Below are 11,370 nucleotides of genomic sequence, written 5' to 3' on the forward strand. Positions count from 1 at the left end.
AAAAATGGTTTTGAAGATACTATATCTAAGAAATTATAAATAGAACTTTGATGAGTCATAATAAAATTTTGGTCTTGCAGTAACATTCTAATGAACTGGATATGTTAGTAATTTATTTATATTTGTATAATGAAAAGAAAAGAAAGAAAAATATGGCAGAAAACACCTGTTATAAGTAATGGAAGAAATGCCAAATAAAATGATATCTCCAAAACATTTATAATAATATATAAAACCAATGTATCAATTTTGTTCAGATTACATCATAAGCATTGGGCTTTTAAATGTGAAAAAAATAAAGCATAACATGAAAGAAAAAGTAATAGGTTTACTTTCCCCACCCAAAATTCTGAATCTGATACATCCATTTTTTGTTTCGTTTATTTGTTTTGAATTTCGCACAAAGCTACACGAGGGCTATCCACACTAGCCGTCCCTAATTTAGACTAGAGGGAAGTCAGCTAGACATCACCATCCACTGCCAACTCTTGGGCTACTCATTAACCAACTAATAGTGGGATTGACCATCACATTATAATGCCCCCACGGCTGAAAGGGCAAGCATGTTTGGTGTGATGGGGATTTGAACCCGCTACCACCTGGCCATGCCGGGCTATTTCTTTCGTATAGTAAGGCTTATTATAATCTTATATAATGATAGACAACTGGTGTTCACTATATACTGCAAATCTTTTATAAGATTTCATTGCAATATCAAAACATTATGATCAAATAAACATGTATACAGACAGCAAGGTAGTTGTGTGTACATTGATACTATTATTTCAGATGCACTAAAAACTTGATTTTTTATTGTGCCTGCACTACGATCACCTTCTTTGTTTTAAAATGATTTAATTTTCCATCTTTGGATAGGAGATAGCTGAGCAGAAATATATTTTTTGCTATCTGAAATAAAACAGAGTAGCAATGAAACATTCAATTCCTATAGAAGTTTAAAGATGACATCTTTCTAGGAAAACTTCATATATTCTTTTTGTCAGTTTCATGAATATTAAGTTTCCTGTAACAACACAGATCCATACCATGTAGTGAGATACAAAGCAAACAAATTTAATAATTTCAATAACAAATTGATCATGCACTACTTCCCATCTAGTGACAATGCATAAAATGAAACTTACGATATTAACAGTCCACACACACACACACACACACACACACAAAAGTACTCCAAACACTGTAATTTTAAAACTTGATATTTTGCAAAATGAAATAGAAAAGTACATTAGTAGATTACTTTAACACTATTATATTAGTAGAACAATTCATAAAGCAGTATATTAAGTATTATGCATCAGAAAATTTTGAAATTTCACATGCAAAATCTTTATAATGTCCAGATAGTTATCAAACGTTTCTTAAGAAAAACTTTATATTCTATCTGTTATTTTCAGTAATTAATCCCTGTACGGGTTCGATAGGTTTTGACTGATCTTACAACCACCATAAAAAATTAGGAAATAAATATAAATTATGCTTCTTTCATCCTATAATGAACACAAATTATAACACGAAAACATAAATGTTTATCCTGAATAGCTTAAATCCCATAACATTATACGTAAATTATAATATATATATTTATTATATTGACATTTCAGCAGTTCCTAACAAACAATATAGAAGTTACAATGATGCAGCTCACGTGCACTCATGTTACTGTATCAAGTAAAATAAAACTGACCTTTGGTCTGTTCATATATACAGATTGTTATTTTGAAATAAGTTCTTCAACATATTTTCCCTAAAACATAGAACTGTAAATACAGAAGTAAAGCAAACAATTATCCCTTCTAGTTACGACCTTTGTACTACGGTGCTGCTTTACATTGGTTGCTAAACCTTTAAAAATTTTGCGGGATATGAAACAAAATATTTTTTTTAGGTTTTATATATATCCATTTGAATAACTAAAAAATCATAAACTACTACATTAATAACAGAGAATTCCACTATAATTTATAAAGCTTAGTAACTAAGATGTATTTTAGTCTAAAACAATAAGAAATTTCGAGCAGAATAAAGATACATCCTACCTCATTGAAATATTGGTTCAAAAGAAAAAAAATAGTGCTAAGTCCATTAAACTGTCTGAAAAAGCCACTAGGGGACATTCTGAGCTTTCAATTGGTTATTCATGTCATATATAGAAGTAAGTGCATATAAAGGAACGTCTCCAAAAATGGAAAGAGGTAGGCAAGGTGCCACTGTGTTTGATTTATTACATGAGCAATATATTAGCAAATTAAAAAGAAAAGAGGCTCTTATTTTATATTCTAGCTTGTCAATATCGGTAATTTGAGTTTCTAATTCATTCGAACCTATAGACTTAGTATTTGGATTTAATAAACATCTAATTTGAACCAGTGCTGCATTCAACATACCATGTGACATACCATAAAAAAAAAAGCAATGTTTATCTGCATTTTTTGAATATTTGCTTTTAAATTAAGAAATCGAGTAATAAATAGTACTAAAACTTGAATTATAATCTACAATTTGATTCCAAACTTATTGACATAAATTCATGAAATAGTAGTTCAATAAAATTTTTAATGCGAGTCAACAAAAAAAATGACATGGCCTTTCGCCAGTGACCCATCTCGAAAGGGTTAAAATTTTTATATTACTTTACACTGTTTATCAAGCTTACTATATGAATATCTTTTCTGTGGTAGCAGTGCACCATGAAATTGTTTAGCAATTATCATGAATCATATGCACTGCTTAAAAGAATGAAAGGTAATTTTGTTTTTAAATTCTAAAGCTGAATTAAGTAGACTATCATCAAAACCTTGAAAGAAGACAATTTGACAATATGAGCCTAAAGCAACTGGTAGGCCTAAGCTTCCCAACACAATAAATAGTTCAAAGCAGCAAGCTGATGACAGATCAACATATTAATAGTTAGAAAAAGGCTTTAAAAGGTAGGCCTCTATGCCAGATGAACATTGGTGTGATTTCCTTTAACCCATCACTACAGAATTAAGTGGTGTCAATAACATACAGATAACATTATGATGTATGGATGAATATCTTGTTCACAAAGAAATTGTGCTTCACACTATAGCCAGATATCAGTTGTGTATGTATTTGTAGATTGGCCAGGGCTAGATTCAACTTTTCTTATTGTGAGGAGAGGATTCAACCACAATTTTCCAGAAAATAAGGTATACATGTTGGTGGTGACATCTGATATTTATGTGCTATGAATACCATATAATATAGAGATGTTGTCTTACAATCACTCCACTAACTTTCCCCAACCAAATATTTTTGATGGGTTGGAGTTTTGTAAAAAACCCTTGGGGACCACCACCCTTCCTTCAGCAAGCTTTGTTCACAAACTTCCCTCTTCACCATAAAAGAAAAGCAACCAAACACTGAGAAAATAAAACTTATTTCCAAGTACACACTAAAAAAAAAAAATCAAAACAAAAGGTGAAACTTAAAATGACTCATAATATGACTATTATACACACACACATAAGGACAATTTTAATCAGCAGAAAAATAGTATTGTGTCAGAGTTCATGAATTTTTACACATTTTTTGACATGTCAGGCAGAGCTAGTGTAATAAATATATTAAACAGAAATATTGTTTTATATAGATATAAATAAATATTGTTCCTGTAACTGAATATGTTTTTCTAGTGTTGCACAACAATATATAATGTTTAAAAAAGTTCAAAATTACAATGAATATGAAAAATGAATATTACCTTGAAATTTGTTTCTCAAAAAACTTTTTGTCCTCTAATTACTTTTTATATGTATGATGTGTTACACCAAATATTTTAATAACATCATTCTTTATAATAATTTCAAAAGGAGACCCAAGGGTGCTTTCGATTTGTTGACTATTCTTCTTCAAGAGAATAAAGGGTTATGTTTAATGAGTGTAATGAAATATATAGGCTCGGGTGTCGATGTCACGTAAACCGGATGTTCAATGATTTGGCCTTGAGAGCTAGCCAATCATAACCTAGAGTTGTTTGCGTCAGGTTTAGTTTTGTGCTAAAGGGATGTGTAAAGTTCATAAAAGACTTATGTGGGATAATAGTTATAAGTATTGTTAACTAATTTCTATAAACATAAAATAAACAATAGAAATAAAATTGAAATTAAATAATGGCAAAAGGAGGTGGGAAATAGAGAAAATAATAATGTAGCTCAATATATAGGAAATCAAACCAATATATATAGAGAGAGAGACACATTAAGGAAGAATAATACTAATAATGTAAAGTAAGTTTAATCATGATTGTAGTTATGAAAATATTACAACTTTTGTAAGTGATCCTGTGTGCTAACTACTTAACCTGGATCATTCTTTATAAGTTGAGGTTTTTAATTTTGAACAAATTTTTAATGTGTTACCAAAAGATAGACACTACCCTTTTATTAAATAGATTATATGTTAAGATTATGTTTTCATTCTAAGGCCACGAATGTAGTCCCAATTATCTTTGGTAGTAATAAACAACTATAAGCAGTAGGAGTTCAAGTCCTCACTAACATAAGCTTATTGCCCAAATCTTGACCCATCATGTGCCAACAGAAATATATCTGATTTATTTATTTCATGAAGATGTTTTACTCAAGTGACTCTGTGGTAAGTGGAAGATTTCACATGTACCACAACATTTTTCTGATTGCATCTAAAAATCAATTTCAACTACCATCATTAGTTAAGACTAAAGGAAGTTTGGAAGAAAGAAAAAAAAAGTGTTTTATCCAAAAAAATAATAATAAAACTGAAAAGCTTCACAGAAATCTGTTAAGTTCTTGCTATAGGGATATCTTTAGTAAAATTTATTAATTTCTATTTTTTTGTATTTTGCATTACTCTGTGTAGCACATAAAACTTTGTGCAGTGACAAAAGCTAACTCATACTTACAGTGGAGAAATATATAATACAGACAGATTTAGCATAAGAAAACAAAATGCTGGATTTTGCCAAAATACTGATATTACTTTCAGTACTTAGAACTATGGTTTTGCTCTAAAATACAAAATTTTAATAGTTGCTTTCAAAAATAAGAACAAATGAAAATAATCCTTTATAAGTGTGTTTCAATTTAATTTAATGAATTGCCATGGAAACACAAAGTTACTTGTGGAGTTATTCATTTTGTTCAGGATTCACCTAAGGTTCATTCACATACTATATTGTTTGGTATGTAAGAAGCATTTTGGATTTGAAAAATTAATTGAATAAACAATGGATACTAATTTGTCATTGATGCCTTATGTATGACACTAGTAAAAAATTCTCATAGTCAAGAACGAAGTGTGATGTCTTGATATCTGTAATACAAAAAAGTGAAAAGACATAACAAGTTAGAAAAAATGTAGTACTGAAAATTGTTTTGGTGACCAGTAATAGTAACTAATAACAGATATGATATAATGAATCTTTAACAACAACTTCATGAACAATAAAACAGAACAACAACAAAAAAACACCACTCACTTCTCTCATTTTAAAGAAGGCTGCACCAGTCAAAAGGCTGTCACTACCAGCTTGATGTTGCGGTCCAATTCGTTGCAACTGTAAAAAAAAGAAGTGTGTCATGAGAACTCATACATAAACAGTTGCATCTTTGTAGCAATGAGAGTGAAAACAGAGAAATTTAAGCACATAAATTCTAACCAGTTGATAGAGACATCACAGTGGCCTACCTCTAACTGTTCAGCAACTTCTTGGAGTCCACCTTTAAGATTTTTACAGCTCTTCATAAGGTACTTGACATCATAAATTACTGGACAGTAAATCTTTAACAATTCAAAGAACTCAGACTCTTCCTCTGGTAAATTCTGACCTGTCAATATTTTTAGCAGGTAGCCAAAGTCATATCCACTAGCAAGCACATAACAAAAGAAAAAAACAATAGTCAGTCACATAGAAAAAAAAGAATGTACAACATATTAAGCAATATTTTTTTCATTATAATTGTATAAACTATATTACTCTTTTAAAAAATTTGACTGCTATTTGAAAATAACTAGGTACGAAACAAATATTTTCAGAGCATTTACTAAAATTCTAATATATAGAAAAACAACAGGAGCAGAAAAAACAACAACAACAACTAAATCATCATTGATCATAAAGCAAAAAACAGCAGTTATGTGTAAGTTGCGGAAGTCCTGAATAAAGTAAAAATAACAGAGGTAAGGTTGTGATCAACTACTGACCTAGCATACAATCTTTTGATCTTAAAAACTAGAGGTTTAAGGATTCAGTATGTGGAATAATGACTGCCATGTTTTGTTGAAGTCTGAGTACAATAAGTCACTATATGTGAAGGAAATGCCATACTACAGTGTTAGGGACAACATGAAATAAAGAAACTGTATTTAGGCAAACAAGAAATTAAAACAAACTTAACAAGGAAATATTATGGAATTTGAATTTTGTGTTTATGGTAAAGCTAATAAGACTATCTGCTGCCACCTTTAATATATGAAACTCCTGACTAGAGGGAAGACAGCCAGTCAATCAGCACCCTATGACCCAAAACCATGCTAAAGGATTGAATGTCAGTGTCTATAATGCATCCACAATTAAAAGTGCAGGGAATATTTTGGGTATCGCATGAATATGAAACTGGCATGCTTGCTCTGAAAACCAGAGCTATACCACAGGGCCAACTCCTGCTACAAAAGTAAAAGAAAGTGGACATGACCAGCAGATAAAGTTGGTATAACTGTACACAGAATGGACTTCTTCAGAAAGTCTTGATGCTTTTAAACAACTTCAATATGAGCTGAAATCTTCAAAGGTCAGATCCAATCACCCTTGAATGTATATTGTCTATGAAGATGACAAATCACAAAAAGGGCAATGGAATGCACAAGTAACTCTGTGTCACATGTCCGTCACAAAGATATCTTCCATTCAAGAGATAAATGTAGGACACAATGCAACCATTCCATGAAACAGCAGATAAGTTCAATACCTGGATAGGCTACAGAATGCAACATCATAGGTTGAATTTTTCACAGAATTTCAATCAGATTTAGCTAATTTCAGAATTAAAACTTAGAATTTTTTTTATATTGTAGAAATGAAATATAAACTACAGAATAATAATTTAACCAGTGCTTACATGCTGCAACTCTCTTATCTAAGCCATGTTCTCAAGTTGACTTTTAACACCAATTACTAGGTTACATATCAATTCAATATATAGGGAAGACATAGTGGCCCCTGGAGGGTGATATAGAGTGTTATATTTAAATGCCAAATCCCTATATTATTTCTTTAGGGCCTTAAGAATACATGCTAAGTGTGGCAACATTCTGCCCAGCTATATCCTGACACAAAAACACATACATCTGCCCAATAATGGTTTAGTTAACACAGCAAAAACAAATGAAAAATCACAACCCTTTGTCAGATTAGACATGAATGCCACAGATAAAAGCCAGACCACAGATATAAACAGAATTCTATTTTTATGCAAATTTTCCACTAAAAAAAAACAGATTTGTAGATTCTATAGCAAATAATAAATATAATTTTTACTTACACTTATTTCCATATTTAGTTCTGACAATTTTATTCATGAACACCTACTAGAGTAAAGCTTTCAAGTAGCTGGCAGATGCAAGCACAAGCATTGTCATTTTGTAATTATGGAGGCGATATATGCTTTTAAAGAAATGTATATGATGTTTAATTGTTACTGTTACCATAAATTTGAAGGTGAGGATATTTCAGTATCTAAAGAATACTAAACAATGAATAATTCAGAACCATGCATGTATATGCATTTTTTCACATACAAGACACCACTCAAAGTTGCAAGTGTTCATCATCACTCAAAGTAATAGTTTACAACATTGACAAATTTTCAAGAAAATATATGAAAAATGTAGTGTATCAAGAATACAAAAATTATAAAACTTAATAAAATTAAATTTATCTACAAATAACTTCCTGACCCATGTTAAGAGACACAGAGGAAATTATTTGGATTTTAAGGTATATTTTATACATTTTTTGCAGATAAAGATAAAAGGAAATAATGAAATTTTGGATAAATCCTACCTGTTTATTAACATTACTACTATAACTCATTTTTAACAATACATAAAACTAAATGTGCAGAAATGCAGTGAAAAACACATCAATTCAGGTCTTTTACTTTTCTAAGAGGCATAACTACAATCTAAGTTCACACCTGTGAAAAGACAACCATTTGATATTTTCTGAGAGGACCACACCAGATGTCATTAGCAGCTGAGCAAACTCATAGGGATCAACTCCTTCTTCTTCATGTTTTTTAAACTGAATGCCTGAATTTGTAAGGAGGTCAATGGAGTCTTGGGCATACATATCCTCTCTAAAAATAAATAACAATTATTAACAGTTTGCATGTAATCTAGAAATACACTGACCTGCCAGACATACCTCAATACACTATTAATATGTATCATTGCCCATGCAACATACTCTACAAAAAAAAAGATAAAGAAGCAAATATGGACACTCACTTAACAGTCAATAGCAGGTTCAAACTATAATGGGCACTGGCATGAGAATGGCTTGTAGAAAATAATAACTGAAAATGAAGTCCCGTAGCCCCCACCCTACTTATGATAATTAAACATTTTCCTTGAGGTGGATTTTTAAAAGTTTATCTTCCAACACATTTTGAATCACACTAACCAATTCCCCAATTTCTTTTCAGAAATAATCAGCTTAAAAACTATTCATACTAGCATACTGGTCCAATGTATAATTTGTACTGCATTTTCTTTGTGGAAAAACCTTTTGGATGCTGCAAAAAAACAGAAATTTGATGTTTTGAAAATGTGTCCCTTATTTCTGTGTCACTGGCACTCTTGTTTTGCATTGCTTTTCTCCATCAAGCTTTGCTATTTGCTCACTTTTTTGTCTTTTATGTTAATGAAACATGAACTTTCACTGTTCTCTCTGTGTCATTATTCTGCTTTCCATGCAAAAACAGTACTTCTGTGGGACTCTAATCAAATACAAACATAAATATGAATTCAGCTGGAAACCATAGTTCAAACATTACATGGATCATAAGCATAAAGTAATTCAACTACATTACATTAAAACCTCAATTAAAGGGCACTGCACCATTAAGGGTAGACCTTTTCAGTATCTTTTTTTTTCCTTCTACTATTTGTAACCAAAATAAATCCTTGCAATAAATGCCCCCCCCCCTCTATATTCCGGGTTAAGGGCAGTGTCTTTAGTTTAATTCTCTATACGGGCATTTGATAAAGCAGGCAGTTATCACTGTATGCCTATACAGTATATTAGTAAATTACAAACATCTCAGAAGGATTGCCAATATTCAAACAGTTGCAATGTTTATTGGATCGGCTCTGAACCATATACTGTAACAAATGTTTTCACAGATCCAAAGTGCAAACTTATTACTCTAGGGAATTCTTGTTGTAAATACTGTAGGATACATAAGCTGATAAATCACACATTGTATTCTAGAAGCAGAAGCCAAGTAGGCTTATTTCTGTGCACGTGCTTTATTGCTCTTGAGAGTATCATATTACGGTGTCATGTAAACAGTCTCATGACACAAACAGTGACTTGTTGCTTTATTTTCAGCAGAATACTACTTCAGTCCTTGACAGTAAAATAAAGAGAAAGTAAATGTGAAATGTTTAGCAGTTCAAACACTGAAGAGAAGTACTTTGAAATTTTGGGACCAATAATAATAAAAAAAGGGCACAGCTAATTCACCCATGACAACACTACGTCACGACAATGTGCAACTCACAATTACCCATGTCCTGCATGCACCAAACAAAATGGAGGGATTTAAAATTCAGAAATTTAGTGTGGTTAATATGGAATTTAGCTTTGCAAGGCTCATTTTTTTAATATCAAGGGTACCTTGCTACAGAGGGCATTTGAACACAGTCAGAAGGGTGCCCTTAATGTCAAGGTTTTCCTACACAAAGATGGCTATTAAATTTTGGAAAATATTTCTTTTGTGACAATAGATCAGTATGGCAACATGAAACAGTTTCATTTCTTAACTTTAAAACTATGCTGACAATAACATTAGTTACTTCTCTAGAACTCTCTTGCTAGTTTCCTGTAGTGTTGGAAAGAAAGGATGTAGTGCATCTGACTGATGTTGCCCGAGAGTGTTGGTGAGAGGATGAGGAGCTGTCAGAAGGAGCAAACACAGAAGTAGAAACCACAGCAGTGTCATGCAAAGTGGTGCCACTAAAGGGATGCAACATGGAGCTGTTTGAAGATGGATGGGAGGATAGGTATAAAAGTAACAACCCCCCCAATCCATACTGAGGGCATTGACAGTTACAGCCAAAGGATGAGGAGCTGGGAACCAAAACCTGGCAAGCTTGGAATTCAGGAGGGTGGTTAATGCATCCATTTCTGGAGTACTTTAGTAGGAACAAAGCCAGTTGAACAACTGTAGGTCGAGGTACCACTCAATGGAGAGAATCTTGTTGGTGTGCAATAAATGATCCAGGGCACTTGGTATATTACATGCCAACAATCGAATGTGATGGCTGTGGGCCCAAAAAAAGAAGTCCAAAGCAAAAAAGGCCTTGACCGAGTGTCACCTATGTTGAGTGATGTATGAGACAACCATTGAGTTGTTAGAATGGATCATAATCAACTGGTTCCAGAAAGATGAAAAGAAAAAAGAGGAAACCCATCGTGGTGTTATCTCAGTTCAACTAACAGGCCAAGTCTATGTGAAGGGAAGGAGGGAGATGGATAGGAGCATCGAAGGGATCCCAAACAAGGTTCCATTGATCTTGTAGAGCTCACTGAAGAGGTTGCATGTGAGCTCAACCAAGGGAAATGAAGGCCTCAAAAAAAAAGCACACATCCTCAAAAGAGGTAGTACCTCACTTGCAGTTGGAGAAGGAGAGGAGAAAACAATCAGAACCAGAATCTCCACAGATCATAAGTGAAGGGAAGAAGGGAGGACTGGCTAAGACAGGAATTGAAAAAATACTCTGAGATGAATAAGGTATTGGGTAGGGGAGAGGAAGGAATTCTCCATCTTGACCAGCCAACCTACCTGTGTGCCTTCTCAAAAGAAGAAACTTAGTGTGAAGGGAGGAGGTGGCGGCATGCGATGGAATTAGCAGCAACCAGTCATCAATGTAATGGTGAAAATGAAGGCCCCTGGAATGGAGAAGACAGACAAAGGCCTTGACACCCCCTCCCCAACAAAAATGTAGGGAGATGAAGCCAGTGCAAATGAAAGATCCTGAAACTGGTAGATGTAACACTGATGTACAAAAAAAAATCCAGGGGAGTTTATATACCCCATCAATTTTGTGCCATTTTTGAAC

At 32.7% G+C, this 11,370-nt stretch overlaps 1 protein-coding gene across 7 annotated transcripts in view; it reads right to left on the reverse strand.

The window, feature by feature from the left end:
• LOC106474632 (CCR4-NOT transcription complex subunit 7-like) overlaps window positions 1–11,370 on the reverse strand; it is a 42,943-nt gene that overhangs the window by 10,717 nt on the left and 20,856 nt on the right. For 6 of the 7 annotated variants that reach the window (XM_022379887.1, XM_022379892.1, XM_013935348.2 and 3 more), the window contains exons 4-6: window positions 8,220–8,381; window positions 5,713–5,890; window positions 5,504–5,581 (exon numbers count right to left, since the gene is read on the reverse strand). In XM_022379887.1, coding sequence (XP_022235595.1) covers window positions 5,504–5,581; window positions 5,713–5,890; window positions 8,220–8,381 — 418 coding nt within the window. Of the gene's footprint in view, window positions 1–5,262; window positions 5,338–5,503; window positions 5,582–5,712; window positions 5,891–8,219; window positions 8,382–11,370 lie in introns of those variants that run through there. The other variant, XM_022379898.1, reaches the window with a different exon arrangement.

The sequence above is a fragment of the Limulus polyphemus genome, unplaced genomic scaffold, assembly GCF_000517525.1.
Source record: "Limulus polyphemus unplaced genomic scaffold, Limulus_polyphemus-2.1.2 Scaffold140, whole genome shotgun sequence".
In the NCBI taxonomy this organism is placed as follows: domain Eukaryota; kingdom Metazoa; phylum Arthropoda; class Merostomata; order Xiphosura; family Limulidae; genus Limulus; species Limulus polyphemus.